The 20552-nt window shown below is 33.1% G+C and overlaps 1 protein-coding gene across 2 annotated transcripts in view; it reads right to left on the bottom strand.

Annotated features, from left to right (window-relative positions):
• Positions 1 to 20552, bottom strand: part of Galnt13 (polypeptide N-acetylgalactosaminyltransferase 13) — a 490025-nt gene that overhangs the window by 186679 nt on the left and 282794 nt on the right. For both annotated transcript variants that reach the window (XM_013028124.1, XM_013028115.1), the window contains 4 exons: positions 20353 to 20519; positions 19727 to 19934; positions 16530 to 16700; positions 4339 to 4456 (listed from right to left, as the gene is read on the bottom strand). In XM_013028124.1, coding sequence (XP_012883578.1) covers positions 4339 to 4456; positions 16530 to 16700; positions 19727 to 19934; positions 20353 to 20519 — 664 coding nt within the window. The remainder of the gene's footprint in view (positions 1 to 4338; positions 4457 to 16529; positions 16701 to 19726; positions 19935 to 20352; positions 20520 to 20552) is intronic.

Below are 20552 nucleotides of genomic sequence, written 5' to 3'. Positions count from 1 at the left end.
TTCTTCACCATTAAGTATAATGCTGGCTTTAAGTTTGCCAAATACAGCCTTTATTGTATTGAGGAATGTTCCTTGGATTCCTGATTTTTCCTGAACCTAGATCTTGTTAAATGCTATGATAATTTTTATTCATATATTATTGTCACATAGTTTTCTATATAATAATACCTCCTAAAGACTTCACTTTCTGTATCTTTTTATATCCACCTAGGCTCACATATACATATACTCAGATATAGGTAGATAGAATAATACAATAAAAAGAAGAATAGTAACAAAGTTGGTTCAACATTACTTGATATTTTCTTTTCAGGTTTAAAAATACAACATGCTTATCATTCTCCAGAGAAAGACTCATGTAATAAAATCTTGTGAAATTATTAAGAAATGAATGCAATTATTGCAAGAGTGCCACTACATGTACTACTTCCCCATATTCAAGTAATAATCTGTGCATAAAATTGCTTTTAAAAATTCACTAAATGACTAATTTTGCTAATTGTTTAACCCTCAGGTAACTCATACCCAATCTTCCTAATACACTAATTTGGGTTTGTCATACCAACATTCACATACTCAAACACCTCCTTAACAAATGTTATGTAAGATATTTGGTTGGGTTATTTACCAAGAGAGTTGTTATATGCTAGAATAGCATATAACCAGCATTATAGCCAGTAATTGCAAAATATGTACAAAATAATTAGAAAAACATATAACCAAAGGTATTTACAAAATTGATATCTTATTTATATTTTAATCTATTAGAAGTTGTATTCAAGTACATTTTAAATATGACATTACTCACAGATTACTTTCTAATTCAATCTGTAAGAAATAGGGTGTCCTTGACCACGGGAAAAAGTTAACAACCTAGTTTTATACTTGGTCATCATTGTAATATTTATGGGTCTGCATATACAGTAGGTGAATTTTATAGTTACCAAAAGGAAACATACATCAAGTAAGTCAAACTGAACCACATGCAGACAATTTTTATTTAAGAGAAAAGGCCTAAATGATATTCTATATTTCATGGAAAACAGAGAAATTGGATTATCTTCTCTAGCACATCCCCAAACATTGCCATTTATTTGGAAATCAGTACTGGATATTTGCAAAAATATGGTATAGTACATAATATAATTTGTCTTAATGAGAAATCTCTTCTTTGTTTGTGCTCATATTGGGGTTTGAGCTCATTGGCTTGTGCTCTCACGAGGGTTTTAGTTCACGGCATTCTACCACTAGAGACAAGTCTAAGCAAAACATTTTGCTGGTCAATTGAGATATAGTTTGAGGAACTAAGATTGCAGGCAAGCGCCTGGCTGTCAGTGTCATTTAGAAACCAATTGCTTTCAGAAAAGAATGATTGTATTATTATTATTGCTGCTGTTGTTGTTATTTTCACTTTAGATTTATGCTATTCTGTTCTACTGGCTTTGTGCTTGACTCATGTCTTTATTACTAGTTATTTTATTTTAAATTATGGTCACATGAGCTTTCCCATTACAAGTTTCTAAGTGGACTTTTAAATATAGCAAAGAAAGGTGTACATCAGTTGTTATGCTATAAAAGTAAATTGTAAGTGGTATTCATTACCTCAAAACTATTCTTTATATAATTATTTCACAAAATGTATAAACATAAATGAGATATAGTGATTAACACAAAGTTTTAGTGCATTTAAATCTTCAAAAGTTTCTTCTATTGGTGAAAATATAAGCATGTTTCTACATAGCATATTTGTTAAATGTAGAGTATATATTCAAGAATATGTAACAGAAATCTACTCTCGTATTCTAGTTGGGTGACCAAAACTATTCATGAAGAGATAATCATTTTCAAGACAAATCATTGCAATGAAGTTTGGCCACTAAACATTTAGTGAGGTCTATTTATGTTCTACTTCAGGAAGCCTAGGGCGCTGAGATTTTACACTTGTTGGAACTCAAAATAAAATTGAAACGTATTTGTTCTGGAAAAAAAACAGAGTTCTATTAGAAACAATTGAATTAATGCTATAGTAACTAGCTATCCAGTATTTAAAAATGTGTAACATGTATTAGTCTTTAGTAAGACTCACTATAAATTACCTATTACCAAGAAGTCTAGTGTGATATAAATTTGAAAGTCCCTCTTTGAATATAGGAATGTTTTTAATCAATGGTTTAATGGAGAGGGGTGGCTCAGATATCATAAATCTAATTATAATTATAGAAGCTGAAAAGTCCATCTCATTGATGTTTAGTCTATGCTAGATACACAGCCAAAGAATTGTTTGCCAAGTGAAACCATTAGTGTTCATTTATAGTCTTTCTGGAAAATAGACATGCATACAACCTCATTTAAGATCGTTAGATGTTTAAAAAAAGAGTAATAAATCTCTGTATTAACATTAGGACTGTGTTTTATCACATTTAAGGGAGGGTTCCACAGAAATACATGGATAAAAGTGTACATAACACATGAAATTTCTAAGATTAAATTCAACTATGTGACATATTTATTTATCATCTTCTGGTTTCTAAGACTGGCTAGACAATATAAAAATAGAAAAAAGGTGTTTTTTGTGCTGTTGTTCTTCTTCTTTGTGCTACTCTTGAGCTTGAACTAAAGGCCTATGCACTATCTCCGAGCTTTTGAACTCAAGACTAGTGCTCTAATGCTTGAGCCACAGCTCCACTTCTGGCTTTTGATGGATTAGTTGGAGTTAAGAGTCTCTTGGACTTTCCTGCCCAGGTTGGCTTTGAACTATGCTCATCAGTTCTCAGCCTCCTGAGTTATTAGGATTACAGATATGAATTACCAACAGCTATCTAAATATAATGAAGTTTAATATATTTGAAAATGAAACATTTATATTTATTACAGATAATGCATTTTCCTCAGATCTGCATCACTAATTTTACAATACAAGCATCAAGTTTTAGAAATATATCAGCTGGATTTTGTCTCAACTGATTTCTGTTTAACAAGTTAATGTGATTGATATTTTTTCTTAATTTCTCTTGTTCACATTTGAATTATGTGGACATTTCTATGAAATTATTTAGTTTCTTATATACATATTATTGTGAAAATATCATACAGAGGGGTTACAATTACATGGGCAAGGTAGTGAGTACATTTCTTAGCAAGCATTGTTGCCTCCTCCTATGTTTCCCTTTCCCATCCCTTCCCATCTCCCCCACCACATGCATAACATCTTGTATATCTCATTGTTGCAATAGGTTCACCTGTATCCCTATTTAAACAATCTGTTTTTTCCCTTGCCCTCCACAAATTATACCAACATCAAATACAGTGAAAACAGGGGTTATACTGTGGAGGAGGGACATAGTTGGTTATAAGGAAAGTTTACAGGAAAAAGAATATTGTAACAAAATAATGCTAGTGATTCTAAGCAATTCACATTAACTAATATCAATTCAATGCAACATGACAAATTTGCTATTTTTGTATCCTGTTATACAACATCACATTTATTTGTTAGTAAAAAATAAACTTTACTTTCTAAATGGAAAATTAAAAGTCCTAAACTCTAATGATTTCATTGTACAAATAATTTGGGGAAATGATAAAGCATTTGAGATATTCACATTAAACTCTGTGAAGGAAGAAAAAGTATTACTAAGCCCATTTGTTTAATAATAATAATAATATGTGGGTTTGTAGAAAAGAACAATATATATCCATGTTTATCTGTTTCTAAATATGAAGAGTCATTTGGGTACCTATATGTAAAATTTTTACCATCACAAAATATTTAAATTGTTTGAATGTTTCCTAATATCTTATTTATAAAAACTGAGCCCTCAATTTTCATATTTTTGCATCTTGCATTTGCATTTTTCAAAACTATTCATTGGACAGTATTGCCTATGGATGTGAAAATGGATGTATTACTGTAGAAATGTCAAAATATATCTTTTTTAAAATCATAGGTTATTCTTAAAATTATTTGAGAACCAATTCAGAGTTCTTGCAAATTCAGATGACACAAACACTTCTAAATTTCTGATAAAAACCCAAAAAGTTTTATAGAGCAATATTGTTTTAAAAAGTAAAGCTCTTCTTTACTTCAACAACTGAAAAGCTAAGATCTCTCAATTGATTAAAACTTATTTTTGAAAAATAAATATATATAATTCCAGTTTAACAGTAAATATTTCATGCAACAATATCCTAATAGTTTTAAAGTAAGCATCAAATGACCATCTGATTAGTAAATTGCATCACTTATCAAAAAAGATCTGACAGTAAACTTGGGTGTGATATGTGCATGCTATAGCATACTATGTTCAGAGTTAGAAAATAAACGTAAAATGCAATTACCCTAAAAGACATTTCAAGATTCTCTCCACCCCAGATATCCATTCCTGCATCGTAAGTTCCTATCTCTTCAAAGTAGTTTCTTTCAATAGAAAATAGGCCACCAGCCATAGTAGGGGTCCTAGTTGAAAAACAAACAAAAAGAAAAGAATATCTTTTGAAAACAATGTGTGGAACTTAACAAGACTCTATTAAATATTTCTGCCATAATTAAGAATGAAAAATTGTATTCAAAATGTTCAAACTGGAAACAACAAAGCCAAGGTGTAAAAGGTTTGAAAATATAAAAAAGTGGTTTATTTCACATATTATGTAAAACTCAATTTAGATTAATCTCCATTCTTCTTGTTTTAATTAAAGAGACACATGAATGTAGGAGCACTGGCTACTTAAAATTGGGTTTCTGCCTTCTTTCTGAAAGACATCATGAAGAGAAGTTGCTGCCCTCTGCACTGTTTTTGAAGACATGAACTGGTCATAAAACCAGCAGTTGTGACCCATAATCATGCAATTATAAATATGAACTCTAGGAACTGGAGGACATACCTTCTATATGAAAAGATCCATAGTCTATTAAAATATGAAAACTGGAAAATGTTATAAAAATACTTACAGATATAAGTAGTAAAATACTGTAAACAAGATTATTTTCCAACATAAGAATTTTACAGCCAATACTTTATTCTTCTCTTTTCCTTATTAAAGGATGAAATTAATTACTTGATACTACTGACAAACATAAATCCCACCTGATACCTAGAGGATTAGGACTTTTGAGAGACTCAAAACATTTTCTTAGGAATATATGCATTTATGTTTCTAAGGTTTGAAATTTCCCCATGGAACAAAGAAGTCAAATGTTAAGTTTATAAAGAATTAATTTAAAAGATTAATTAGAACCCCTTGCTATAACTATTATATACTTAACAATGAAAAAAAAGAATGATCAGAAAGTAAAACAAGCTCTTGGGGAATGGGAAGTTAGGAGGAGGAAGGCTAACAGGAGGGTAAATGAGGTTAAAAATGATTAAAATACGTTATATGAATATATGAAAACAGATCAATGAACTCTGTTGAACTATTTTAAGAAAAGGTAAGGAGGATGAGGGAGGCAAGATAAAAAGAATGAGTTTGATTGCGCACATTGTATGTATATGAGGAAATGTCACAATATGTAAGTTCATAAGCTAATAAAAATGTTTAACAAAGATTAAGAACAAGATTAGGTCATTCTGCATTAGCAGCGTGAAATAAAAAGAAAAAATAAAATCCTAGTTGTTCACAACTAGAACTATACTGACTGACAAATTTAAATGTCAGTTGTGTTAAAGGGAGTGTAGTTGAGGAGATGGGAAGGAAGGGATGGTAGGGGAAAAACAAAGGAGAAGCCAACAATGCTGGATAAGAAACGTACTCTTTACCTTGCTCATGTAACTAAAATCCCTCTGTACAGTATTTTCACAATAAAAACTATTTTAAAAAAGAATTTCCAAATAGAGAGCATATTAGTGCATCCAAGGCATCTTTTAAAAATATTTATGCTTGATTGCTGTCCACTGACTTAGACTTAATTGTTCAGGAATAGATACGAACTGGTACTGTGTAAAGTTCCCTGATGATTCTAATGTACTGCCAAACATGAGGAACATTAATCTAGTAAGATTTCTAAATCTTTACTAGTTGTCTATGAGCATGTTTAAAAACTGTATTTTAATTTTTTTCTTTGAATTATAGACTCTTCTGCCAAAGGTTATACTCCTGTCTTCTAATTAAATAGTATGGTTCATTGAAAAACTGACAAATAATAGTGTAATTGGACATCAACCATATTGCAAAGCCCTAATTCTCCCAGTGCTCTCAATGTTTTATATGCAGGTAATTAACTGTCCATCATCAAAGCCTTACTGTAGTCTCAGAGCTGCTTTGTTACTTCTAGTCTTGCTGGCTTCCTATCATGAACAGTATCATTGACCTTCTGAGTTATAATGAGAAATACTAACAAAACTAAACAGATGGTAATTATGGAGTAGCCATGACCTCACCTGATTGGGGCTGTAGAAGTCTGTGGCAATAACTATATAAAGTATTACAGTACTAAAGAGTATATTTAATAAAATTAGGCACCAAAATTGCTGCAATTATGCTATCACAATGCAATCAAGTGCTTAGGAATGTTAAGTGATACATTTTTAATAATCAGTTCCGAGAGCATATCTGCTTAATGATGAAATGCTAACACATTTAAACATACGTATTGAAATTCAGCTGAGAGTTGATCATCATTCTTATATATATGTGAGAAATATATTCTGAAAATATGTAAATTTATCCATAAAATGATTCAAGTAACTTTCATGTATATTTGAAAAGAAGCATTTTTTCTTCAAAAACAATGCCGTGTTTCCTGAAGACAAATGCTGCTCATTTTTGATGTTTTCATGATCAGTGAGCTCTCTCAGTCTGTGTAATATTGTTCTGTATAATATTTCACATATCTTGCCATTGCCTATGGTGTGCAATGTGTCTGTTCTAAGCTAACTTCCCAGTGATATCCAATAAAACAGTCATACACTTGGGAACAGCTTCATTGTCTATTAATTACAAAACTTTGGTTGCAGTTTAATTAACTGAAAGTATTTTATTTTTCCAGGTTGTCTCCACACAGTGTCAAAACCACTAACCGCTTCAAAAAACTTGGGTTGGGATGATGAATAATCATCCCGGTGACTGTGAATTTTCTAATACCTACATAGGTGAAGATGCACTAAATTCACAGAGTTGTACATGCTGTTGTGTCCATCATATGATATAGAGGTAAGAGGATTTGTAAACGTATTTTTTTGTAGTTACTGAATTTAATCATTTACTCATCACAGCCCTGATAGAGACAGAAAGTATGCAAAACATTTTTTTTTGCATAAAAAAGTCCTGAAAATTACCTGTATTTTGCCTGGGTCTCACTCATTTATCTTAACACAAACCACTGTCTAAGAATTAGGAGTCACTACCAGGATATAACTACATGCATCCCCCAACTCAAAAAGAAAAAAGATACAGACAAAAATCACCACATTGAGTCTTTAACTCTTATTTCCTGCATGGAAAGCAGGAATTGTTTCTCTTTATTTCTCTATTTCTCCTTACATTTACCTTGTAATGCTAAAATACATCCTTGAAAACACTTCCAATAATCAAAACAAAGCACATAAGCCTTGGGTGTCCATCACTTAAGTTCAGCTTTCTATATGCACAGACTCATTTTCAGTCCCAAAATAATGTAGATGTGCTTTATATCCAACATCTTGTATATGAAATACAACTCTAAAACACAATTTCCTGGGTTTTAGGGGGGAGGGCTTTCTATTTCTACCGTAACACCCTTTATATCCTCTTTTGGTAATAATAGTCCTTATTTAATTCACATTACCAGCCCTGTATAATTTTTTAAAGTTTTTTTTTATTGTGAAAATACTGTACAGAGGGGTTACAGTTACATAAGCCAGGTAATGAGTATACTTCTTATGCAGCATTGCTGGCTCCTCCTTTGTTTTCTGTATAAGTTTTTATTCCTTCCTTCTACCTCTTGCCAAATTCTGGCACATCAATGAAACATTAATTTAGCACCCTTGATTCTTCCTTCCTGACTTTCCTTCATCTAATTCTCCTAGAGAATCCCTAGAGAAAAACACCAATACAACTCTATGTTACTAATGCTGTAAAAAATAAAAAGTAGCTAGCGATCACCTGTGAGTATTTTTCATTTACCTTATTTAAAAATATATATATTTTCCAAAACTTTGTATTCCTCTCAAAAACCTGGGGATTAATGAAATTTACAAAAGCTAAACTCCTTCTATGAAATCTAAACTCTCGTGCTCTAGCTCCATCTGTTTATGAGTCTTCCTCATGGCTTCTTCTTTTGTCATTTATAAGAACAATTATCCCCTTTCTTCCTATTGTGAGCTAACTCAATCTTGTGTCCTCAGCCTGGTCTAATCTCTCTTTAAAGACACTTGTTCAGGGCTGGGAAGGTGGCTCAGTGATAGAGCACTTGCCTTGCCTGCATGAGGCCCTTCGTTCGATTCCCCAGCACCACATAAGCAGAAAAGAAAATAGCCGAAAGTGGCGCTGTGGCTCAAGTAGTAGAGCGCTAGCTTTGAGCTGAAGAGCCGAATGACAGAGCCCAAGCCCAGAATTCAGGCCTCACGACCGGACCCCCTTCCCCCAAAAAAGATACTTGTTCATTGCTGCTTTTATGCTTTGTGCCTTGGATTTCTAGATGGTCCCTTTGACAAATTAGAACAAATGTTCTTAATTAACTTCTGCTTAAACCAAAATTCATCTTTACATGATCTCATACCTATTCATACTCGGGATACATGTTTTGCCCTTCCCTTCGCTGGTAACCTTATTGAAGAGGCACTTTCTCAAAATTCCCTAACCTTCTTTTGACCTTCTAAATAGAAGCTAGATTCTGCTCTTATCTCTGCAATGACTTCTTTCTAAAAGGTCTACATTTATTCTGAACTTCAGTAGATCTTCCTTAACTTCTTCTTCTAACAGAATTTAACAAGATTCACCAACCTTCCTGCTTGAAATTCTTTTCAATTCTCGCTCCCATTCATGGCTCTCTAGGGTTTTTTCTTGTACCGATTTTCCTGTTCATTACATAATTCTTAGTGATGGCAGTCTCTTCCATTGCTTGGCTGGATATTCAACTTGGGACAAGTTCTTAGTTTTTCATGCACCACATGGGTACAATATAGCATTATAATACTTTTACAGATATATGGTTATTAATTATATTCTTTTCTCTTACATGTGGTCTTTCTAAATCTTGGAAATGCTCTCACTAGCTGTGTAAAATCGCTGTACACGTTTTTTTTTTAACAGATATCTATCTCCAATGACTTCCTAATGCTTCCTAATCTGTTTTCTTGCATGTTTTCCCTCTTAATGAACTATATTTTTATAATTACTCGCTACATGTCCCCATCAGAAGATCCCAGAGGTTATTTATAATACTCAAATATACAATTTGTAGACTATGAAGTATTTATATAAACTTTAATGATATATCAAATATTATGATTTATAAGAGAGATAAATGATGGCATAATATGTCATTATTTATGTAAAGCTAAGGCAAGAGAAGCTGAAATCTTAACATATTTTACTGTTAAATCATCAAATTTAGTGGTCTTTTGCTTAAGTACTTTGATAAATTTGAAAACAAAGTATAATTAAATACTGAGAACTTCTCTCTTTCAATCTTATTTCTGTATACTATGTTTAGCTGAGAAAGCAGAGCTGAGAGAAAAGCAGCAATGGAAAAAAATTGTCCTATTACAGTGATGAATATCATTCTAATATTGAATGAAATTAAAGCTATTATCAGACACAAAATGGAAAGTTTGCTGGAATATTATGCACTATGAAAATGATTTGAGCATATGTTTTAGGATGAAAATTCAGCTTTTTATGGAGAAGAAACTCATACTTTAAGCATTTATACTAACTTAGACTCTCAGCAAGGAAGCTTACTCAAATCCACAGAGTCCATGAAACAAAATTTCAGTGTCCTTTTTAAAGCAGAGAAAAAAAAATGCTGTTTTGAGTGGGAAAATGGCTTGTCCAGCTGTCAAAGAACCCATTTATTTATCATGGATCTGGAGTACATTAACCTGTACTTTCAAGTCTTATTTCCATGAAGGAGGGGTTGTTTTTAATTTGTTCTAACTTGCTTTTTATAATTCTTTAAAAAATTTATTGTAAAGATACTGTACAGAGGGGTTAGAGTTACATGAGTAAAGTAATGAATACATTTCTTATTGAGTGTTGTTACCCCCTTTTTGTTTTTCCCCTACCATCCCTTCCCTCCCCACCTCCCCAACTCTTTTATAATTCTTAATAGCAGATAAAATGATAATCTTAAATAAGAATTTATAGCAACTTGTGTAAATTTTAATGTTTCCTTTTATTTCATGCTTAAGAGGTCATAAAATATTCAATGGGGCTAGCTGGAAGTAAATACACTAAATAATTTTGCTAATATTGAAAATTTAGATACACATGTAGACATAAATTTAACATAAAATCATCCTGAGAACATCCTACAATACCCTTGTTTTATTCTTACCTAAACAGATTAAGAAATCTTGCAATATATCACATGGATAATTAGGAAATAATGGAGTAAAAGAAAAACATGATCATTATGTAAGGAATATAATTTTAAAGATTACATTTGAAATATAGGTTAATAATTCCAATATATATTAAAGTTTTACATGAGGAACTAAGAATGCTGCACATTTGAACATTCAGAATTCTAGTCTTTCAAGGTTATTCTTCTGCTTACAACATTAACTTTTTCAGGGCTACTGCTTTAGTATCTCTTATGGCATAAGATTTGTTGATATCTGTTTATATTCCTTTCCTCAAATCTAAAACAATATTTCAGTAGAATTCAGAAGAGTCTAATGGAGAAAATCTAACAGATAAAACTTAAGAAGTCAAATCTAGGTGTGTAGTACACACCTATAATTTGGTTACTTGTGAAGTGGAGGCAGGAGGATTGCAGTTGGATGACAGCCTTAGCAAGATATGCTTGAGAACCTCTCTGTAAAGCAAACTAAAAGCAAAAGAACCAAAGGCCTTGCTCAATTGTTAAAGTGCCAATCAAATATTAGTTACTATTGAATATTAGAAACTTTACATTTTTATAATATTTTGCAAAATAAAAATACATATTTTTCATTTATTTGTTATATCTGTAAGAGTAATGATCAATTAGATTCTATGATGACTTGGGGGAAATTAAGGGGTAACAAGAATAGTGACACAAATTTCACATTATTTGAATACATAAAGGCACAAAGATCTTTTTACAAATAGAATCATCTTAAAAATACAGATGATGAGACTGGGAAGGTGGCTCAGTGGTAGAGCGCTTGCCTTGCATGCTCGAGGCCCTGGGTTCGATTCCTCAGTACCACATAAGCAAAAAGAAAAAAGCTGGAAGTGGCGCTGTGGCTCAAGTGTTAGAGCGCTAGCCTTGAGCTGAAGAGCTGAGGGACAGTGCCCAGACCCAGAGTTCAGGCCCCCCAACCGGACTCAAAAAAAATACAGATGATATAGTAAATTTTCAATTGTAGAAAAATGTAAATTTGAAAAAAGCATTCTGGAAGAAATAGAACAAAATACTAGAATATGTTTCAGTGGGTAGATGCTTCTTTATATGTTAAGTACATGCCACTTTCATTTTGCTATGTTTACATGTCCTATTATCAGAAATAAATTTATAATCTAATTCCTGTCAGAAGGTATGTCTCATTTAATATTTTATAAGTCCTGAAAGGCAGAGAGAAAAAATTTCTACTGTACAGTGAAAAAAGTGCAATTTTTAGTTGTAGAGTCATAAAATCAAACCTGTTTCACCTCTCAGTTACTTTCAATGCCTCCTCCCTGACTGTACACTAGAATGAAACATGACACAGTACATGTGAACACTGGGAGCTTTTCATGACATGAAGCAGCTGCTTATCCCAAGAAATCATTATCCATGTTATTTTATTTTTTTCATATTCTTTGCAAAACCTTAATTATAATTGAGTAAAATGTTAACATATGAGATCACACAAATGTTAATCAAAAGGGACCTATAAGTAAGTAAAAAGCATCAGGAATAAAAGCTAATAATTAAATCTATGTTTAATTCATTATGCTGGTAAGGATTACAAGAAAATCAGAAATGCTTTTATTTCACTTAGAGAATTCATTTAATATGGGATACAAGTCAGAATGTAAGAAATTATATTAAAAGGTTAATAATGATTAAATGTAGGCATCCTTAAGGTAAGAAGTAGAAAGTAAAATAGTTTAATAGATGTGAAAAATTACCAGGTTTCTGTTTATATACTTTTTTATTGTAAAAATACTGTACAGAGGGGTTACATTTACATGATCAAGGTAATGAGTACATTTCCTATCAAGCATTGTTACCTCCTCCTTTTTCCCCTACCATCCCTTCCCTCCAACCTCCACAATTACCACCCCCCCACTGCCTAAAATTGTAAAGTTCGTTTTTTAACATAGTGTCTTGTGCATCTTGTTACAGTGGGTCAACTTGTATCCCTATTTAAGCATTTTGTTTTTTCCCTTCCCCTTCCAAATTAGAAGTGTATATACAAGATGCCAATATGTTTCTAATAGAGAAATCTAACGTCTTCTGGGAGAAATTATAGTGGAAATAGATATCTTTATAATTATTGAGGAAATAATTAAGAAAGTAATGTCATCAATAAGATGTAAATCAGACTCCTTTTTTCCAAAAGAATATCTAGCTATATTACTAATCTAGCTAACTCTGGTTCATCCATCCTCCGGAAAAGTACAATACAACCTTTGGTCTTAATGTAGCCACTAATGCAAGTGCCAAACTTTTTTTAAAAATTTTTTTATTGTGAAAATACTGTACAGAGGGGTTACAATTACATGGGCAAGATAGTGAGTACATTTCTTATCAAGCATTGTAGCCTCCTCCTAAACTTTTTACAAATGTGAACGACCTAACATAGCAACCAGCTGAATGTACACATGTAACTGAAATACTACTTATTTCAATCTCTAAGCCAAACTCACCTTTCTTCATATGTGTGTGTGTGTGTGTGTGTGTGTGTGTGTTAGGAAAAAATGCATAATCCATCCCTAAGTAAATTTAAAGATGTGGAAGATTATATTCATTAACATGTAACTTTGCTGCTATATGCATATTCTATGAGCTAACACACACATACACACTCACTCACTCACACACACACACACATACACACACGTTCATATGCAGCTTTTCCAGATAGTCTCCTCTAAATTAAGGGTAGCATATTTAAAAGACTATAATCAGATAAGGGCTAATTACATGGAGTTGATTGATCATAATAAATGTATTTCTCTGGATTTGCTTGAGATACAGTTTCTAAAAAAATACTTCTTCAGGTGTGAAAGAGTAATAAATGAGAATATCCCTCAAGCTCAGCACCAGAGGCAATTATATTAGTAAAAAGGAAGAGGCCAGGTTTGCATGTTACATTTGTGTTGGTAGTTTCTACACAATTCTTCTTGACAAGGCCCTGTAGAAGTGTGGAGACATTGTTGCAAGATATCTAACTATTCAGTTCTCTAAATATATATATATATTTCAAACATCTTATTTCTAAGGTTGGTAAAACACCATGATTTTTTTTTACTTCTTAATAGGTATAAACAGATTTTTATTTAAAATACTTCAAGGCTCGGTGTTAGTATCTCATGCTGAATAAACCTAGATAACCTAGGTGCCTGGGATCTGAGGATCAAGGTTCAAAGCATGGGCAGAAAAGTTCATAAGAGTTGATTTCTGTTTAACCACCAAACAGCCAGAGGAGGAGGTATGGGCCCACTAAGTGGTAGAGAACCAGCCTCCACTGAAAAACCTAAGGGACAATGCCCAGGGCTTGAGTTCCAGCCCCCAATACCACATACACACACACACACACACACACACACACACACACACAAACACACACACACCTCATAAAAGAAAAAAAAATGGTAACTTTTTCAAAGTAAGAAACACTGAATAAACCAGATAACCAGCATCAAGAGCAAATATGGCAAATAAATTTCTAAATCTAAGCTCTGGATGACACTCTTATTCTTGCATACACAGCTGAGGCATTCTTGAATAGGCCTATTACTTGACCTTAAAATGTAAAGAAACTTTACTGATTTAAAGAGAACTGGACTTTCAGGCTTAGAATACTATTAGTCTGTAATCATAGCTTCCAAAACTCTCTCACACATATTCTATGCATTATAAAAAATACATATGGCAAGAGAAAAGTAAACCCATTATAAGCTTTCCTATATGTGTGTATATATATATATATATATATATATATATATATATATAATTTTTTGTTGTTGTTGTCAGTCATGGGACTTGAAATCAGGGCCTGGACATTGTTCCTGAGCTCTCTTGCTCAAGGCTAGCACTAAACCATTTTGGCCACAGTGCCATTTCTAGCTTTCTGGTGGTTAATTGGAAGTAAGAGTGCTACTGACTTTCCTGCCTGGGCTGGCTTTGAATCATGATCCTCAGATCTCAGTCTCCTGAGTAGTTATAGTTACAGGCGTGAGTCAACAGTGCCTGGCTATAAGTGATATTTTTTAAGTGAAGCATTGTATTGCAAGAATAAAATTTCAACTCTTTTAATCACTTTCTCTGTTCAGAAGGCTGTTAATTGGACAGGGAGGAAAATCGATCTTCAACACACAGAATGATTTATTTGTAGGAATGTGAGAAAAATGATCACATCTTCAAGTAACAGATTACAAAATACAACGAAAGTTCACATTATAGCCAGGTTGATGAAAATTACCTCTAAGCTATTAAAACAGAGCTAGTGAATTCATTAACCTTTTGCCATAAAATAGTCTAGAAACTTCTGCAGAGGAGGGTTTCTTTCTTCCTCTTGCACCAGCTCCTTGGTGTCAGAAAATTATTTGATATGCAGTAAGTGAGACAAATAAAATAACCTGAGACTTTCATAGATCTTATGTAATTCCAACAAATCCACAAAAACTATAGTAAGAATTCTAAAACTTAATGACTTATCTTTTGTTTTAGTTAAGGAGAGATAATAATGGTTGACTAACATGTAATTATTTGTTTTCAGAATGAATAACATCAGTAGTTTCTGTCTGAATATTCGCCAAATTTCTAACTTTTGAGGCTCTGAGAAAATCAAATTAAGTAAGGAGTTTTTGAAAATGTACGTTTAATGAATACAAGCATGGAATCTTCTAAACTTCATTTCCAAGTGAATAAATACTTATTTCTATTTAAGTATATTTGCAAAAAGTTTTGATAATTCTTCCATGGGATCGAAGCTTAAAAATCAGCTAACAAGAAATTGATGCCTGTTTCTGGAGTAAGAGAATTTCTAATAAGAGACAGTATCAGAAGCCACTGCATTTTTTTCTAGATGTTAAAGGCCAGAAATAAAAAGACTTGGTGAAGGTGAAGTTTATGCAGATTTCAAAAATGACTAAGCTGCTCTTTAAATTTTGATATAATTTGTAGAACACCATGCAAACATTAGAAGCTATTTTCTTTTTCTTTTTGATGTAGAAATATTCTCTTAAGAGGTTAACAACCTCTAACATATAATTGTTCAAAAATAAACAGTCCTGGTCTCTTTCACTAGCAAATACTTCTTAGTTTTATTAACTCATTATATTGTTGAGATGTTGAGAATGAGAAGTCACTTTCCCAGTAGATCAGCAGACATTTTTGTTTAGATTATTGGCTTAGGTATCTTGTTTCATGATGTTAGAATATATCTCCACCCTTTCAACACAATATGATTTGCTCAATTTACTTTTAGAGATAAATTGGTTAACATTTTCCAAAAGACTATTTTTGGAAGTCAACTTGTAGTTGCAGAAATAAGGTCCACAAATCTGTGTTGGAGTAGGAAAAGAATATTTCTATGTTATTGAAATTAGTAGTGCTTTCAGAAAACTGAGGATTTGTAGGTTATTTTGTATTAAGATTAAGACATGGTTTACTAAAAGCTATTAAAAAATATTTGTTTAAAACAACTTAAATTGTTGATAGTTGTTAATATGCTAAATCTTTCAAAATGAGATATTATGCCTAAGAAGTTAATTGTTAGAGAAGGGAAATAAATTTACAAGATCTATCAAAATGTTTTTGGTTATATATATTTTGAAAATACTGGTAGTAGAACGCACTTTGAGGTACCATGTATATTTAATCAAAGTGTCAATGTAACCAACTTTCTGTCACACAAAAAATTTCAAATATATACTTAAAATATGTGAATGCATGTAGTTTCAAAGGCTTTTGCCTAGTTCGCATGGTAGAGCGATTGCCTAGCATTCATGAGTTTTTGGATGCATAAAGCTTCTACTATATTTGCTATTTCTCCCAGTGCTTAGGTTTCCATGCACTAATTTAAACCAGATTTCATATTACCATTGATTCTTGTATTATCATGGAAAGAGAAATAATATATATTTTGTATATGAATAAAAAGTGACTTTAAAATAATTTAAAATGAAAATAAATATACCTTTGTAATCATGAGACTATTCATGCTATTCCTTACAAGATATGATCTACATACCTGACAGGTAATGTTCTGTCTCCTTTCCTCCTGTCCATTTCTCTTTGTGGAACCGGATACCACCGGAAATTCAGTTTCCAGTTAAAACCTCCATAAGTCATGTCTGACCCAGCCATATATTCAAAGGTATCATCACTAATCACATCAATAATAGGGCACACAACTGTTTTCCTGCAGAAAAAAATAAAACCATTTTACATAGAAATGATTATTTAAATGCCACATTAGCTTCTTCAAAATTGATTATAGCTATTATAATAGAAGTTCACAATTTTATGATGTATATATATACCTTTAATTTTGTCTTTCCTTTTTTTTTTTTTTTTTGGTCGGTCGTGGGGCTTGAACTCTGGGCCTGGGCGCTGTCCCTCAGCTCTTCAGCTCAAGGCGAGCCCTCTACCACGTGAGCTGCAGCACCACTTCCGGTTTTCTGGTGGTTTTATTGGAGATAATAGTCTCATGGTCTCTCATGCCCGGGCTGGCTTTGAACTGTTATCCTCAGAACTCAGCCTCCTGAGTAGCTAGGATTACAGGCGTGAGTCACCAGTGCCTGGCTTGTCTTTCCTTTTTATCCTAAGGAACTATTTATTTCCTCTGACGATAGTTCCTTTTTAGTCTACATTAACGCTATCATGTGAAACTTTATCAAATATACTAATTGACTTTCAAGCTGATTTGTAAATGCATTCTAAGTATGAACTCAGCAAAATGAACATGGTTTATTTTTCCTAAAATTTTCACCCCAGGCATGATTAGTAGCACTGCTTTGAGATTATGCGTCATTTCAGCAATGAAACAATGAAAAGCAATAGCATGCAGGGAAGCAAGAATGGAAGATAGAAAATTAGACCTGGTGGCTTGCATATCAAATAGGGTAAGTGAGTTTAAAGAGAGAGAGTTCAGAGAAAACCTTTATGGATTAAACACCTCCTAGAAAAACAAACAAGGAGCAACATTAAAGTCATGAGTTATTGGTATAAGTAAATGTTTTCTATGAAGAACATAATCATTACAATTTCTGGGTGTACTGATCTAGAGTCAAGAGTTTATAGAAAATATTTTAAGATGGGAAAGACAGGCTGAATTTAGTCTGTCATGTTTTAGTTTACTTTTCCCAAATTGGAAGAAAGTCAGGAAGTTTAATGTTCTTTATTGTAGCTTTTATAGGGCAAAAAATGTCACTTAAAGATAGGATTAGCTCTCCTTTAATTTACACTGTGCCTTCTCTCACTCTTTCTCTACTCTCAGTTGAGCCATTTCATTATGACAGCAACTTTCGATCATCTCTGGAAGTAAGTGTTTAGGTCTATTCAAGATTACATTGTCTCTAGCCAATTCTGTACTAAACCTGGTTTTCATATTTAGCAGAAGGTAGATACACAATGAAGCTTCCAAAACAAAAAAAATGCTGTGCCTTAATTTTGTTTTGTAACAGCAGTATCATGACAATTCATAATCAAGTGAATCTTATGTTCTATAAAAGTGGCGAAAGTCCTAAGTTCTCCAAAGTCCATCCGAAGCTCATAGCCTGGACAAGCTTCCTGGTGACTCTGGACCCAGCAAAATCATCTTTCTTTATTGAATTTAATAAGTAAACTTGTTTAGGGAAGTTAGTTCTAATAATAAGAATCTATTGGGGCTGGGAAGGTGGCTCAGTGGTAGAGCACTTGCCTTGCATGCATGAGGCCCTCAGTTCGATTCCTCAGCACCACATAACCAAAAAGAAAAAAAGCCAGAAGTGGCGCTGTGGCTCAAGTGGTAGAGCGCTAGCCTTGAGCTGAAGAGCTGAAGGACAGCTCCCAGGCCCAGAGTTCAGGCCCCACGACCGGAACCCCCCCCAAAAAAAAGAATCTGTAAAGCAGACTTTATTATCTAGTTATGGTGATGTTAGAATGCATAATCAGACAAAAGTTTAGGATTTATTATATTCAAAAGTAATGCAATGCATTGTTACAATAAAAGTAAATAGCTTACACATGACTAAAATAAAAGAGTACACTAAAACCTTCCTAAGATAAAAATAAAACATCTTTTAAAAGAGAGAATAATGTTCAAAAGTAAACAGAAATTCAAGATATTCACTTTGCTTTGCCAGTCTAACTCTCCTGTGGGTACTATACAATACACACAATGTTATTAGCTGTGTACTACACTTAGTTAACAAAAAGGTTCCCACTGCTCCTTGAACAACTGTGGTTCATTTTGCTGATAGCTTCCATCCATCTTCCTGGCAAATACTGAAAGCTCTCCAGTTATGGGATGTGCTGGAGCTAGCTCAGACTAAGCACCCACTCTCCTAGGTGGGTATATAATTAAAAATGTAAGGGAGAATCTTCTATTGCACATGAAAAGACTATGCCAAGAAGGTGTTCTGTAATACTTCATAGTCACACCTGAAAGTGTGCAGAGTCAGTTATCTTCATTAGGTGCTGAGAAATTACATTCATTCATCATCAGTGTTTATGAATTTCTGCACAGAAGCTTGTACCTCTTAGAACCCTCATTAGAAAGAACTGCAGGTATCATGGAGGTTCTTAATTTCTACAAAACGTTGCTCAAGTTTCCAATTTCATACCTTAAGTGTAGAAAGTGGCAATGTTGTTTCAATACTTAACCTTAATGTTGTATTGTCTGCTTCTATATTTAATTACAATTTTATTTCAGTGATGTGTGTGCATGTATATTTTTAGGATCTTCAATGTGAATCTGAACTAGACTCAGACTGAGTTCACTGATGCAGTGAAGGGAATACTGTGAAAAATATGAAAAACTGATTTCTGTTTTTGTTATTTTTCTGAACACTCAATACTGGGAAATTGAGGTATCAGCTGTAATCGTCCCTCTTGTTAGGTACAGGTAAGATCATCTACCATGCCTACCTCACAGGGTTTTGTGAGGATACATAAAGGTACTTTGAAAATGTGCTTATATTGTACTATTTCAGGTGGGGCTGATTTCCTTCACCTAAAATAAATATTCAAAATACTTGTGTTTGATTGTTTTGATTATTTCTTGGTGAAATACCCATGCTCAATAAAAATACACATATTCTTATTGTTTTAGGTACAATAAAGGGACTATCTCTGCTTTTTAAGATGAAATTATATGAAATAAACTTATGAAAATAACAGCGTGGCCAAGAAATTCTGACAAGTAGCTGAAGCTAACCAATGCAGACTTAACACATGAATCCTTACCTGTCTTCCTTTATTCTTGCCAGCAAGGGCTCCAGCCAACCTAGTGTACACTCACAGTGAGCATCCAGAAAAGTGATGACCTGCCCTTTGGAAGCAGCTGCTCCTCGAAGACGTGCACGTATTAACCCAGAGCGCTCTTCCATCCTGATGATTTTTACTGGCACTTCTAAATTTTTCACGTAATTCTCCAATGTCAATTTGAGAAAATCTGTAACATAAATAGGAATCCATCAGAAAACTTTGGAATTGCTTTAAGACAGAATAGAGGTATTTCTGAGAGGGAAACTCAGCAGAAGTGATGGCAACTCTTAACACACATTTTTGCATCATATCAAACAGAGATTTTAATGAATAAATGTCACGTGTCCAGTCATACAAATTATCATTGTGGTCAATTAAAGGCAGAGGGGGTGTCACACTTTGCAGTGCATTTTGGGTGATTCCTAGAGATAGGAATATGAATAAAAATTAGTTAATTCTTCCTTGATTAGCAATGACATAGTGTATTAATCAAACTTTGGTAAGTGATTAAGTGGTTATAAAGCAAATTACAGGTTATTGTGTTGTTACATCTTTGAATAACAGAAAATTTTCTAATAAGAAACAACACCAAAAAATATTGATACCTCTTTCACTTGCATCATCGACCAAGATGACCTCAGAGAGCAGGGAATGTGGGGAGCGATTTATAACACTGTACACAGTTCTCAGGAGAGTGCTCCAAGCTTCATTGTGAAACACAATGACTACACTTGTGTTTGGAAGTTCATCTGGGTAGACTTTTGTCTTGCATCTGGAGAAGAAGAAAGCGGAGGAATGTTAATAA

This window comes from Dipodomys ordii, unplaced genomic scaffold (assembly GCF_000151885.1).
Source record: "Dipodomys ordii isolate 6190 unplaced genomic scaffold, Dord_2.0 Scaffold5, whole genome shotgun sequence".
Taxonomy (NCBI): domain Eukaryota; kingdom Metazoa; phylum Chordata; class Mammalia; order Rodentia; family Heteromyidae; genus Dipodomys; species Dipodomys ordii.
Note: the sequence above shows the minus strand (reverse complement) of the source record. Positions and strands in the feature narration are given on the sequence as shown.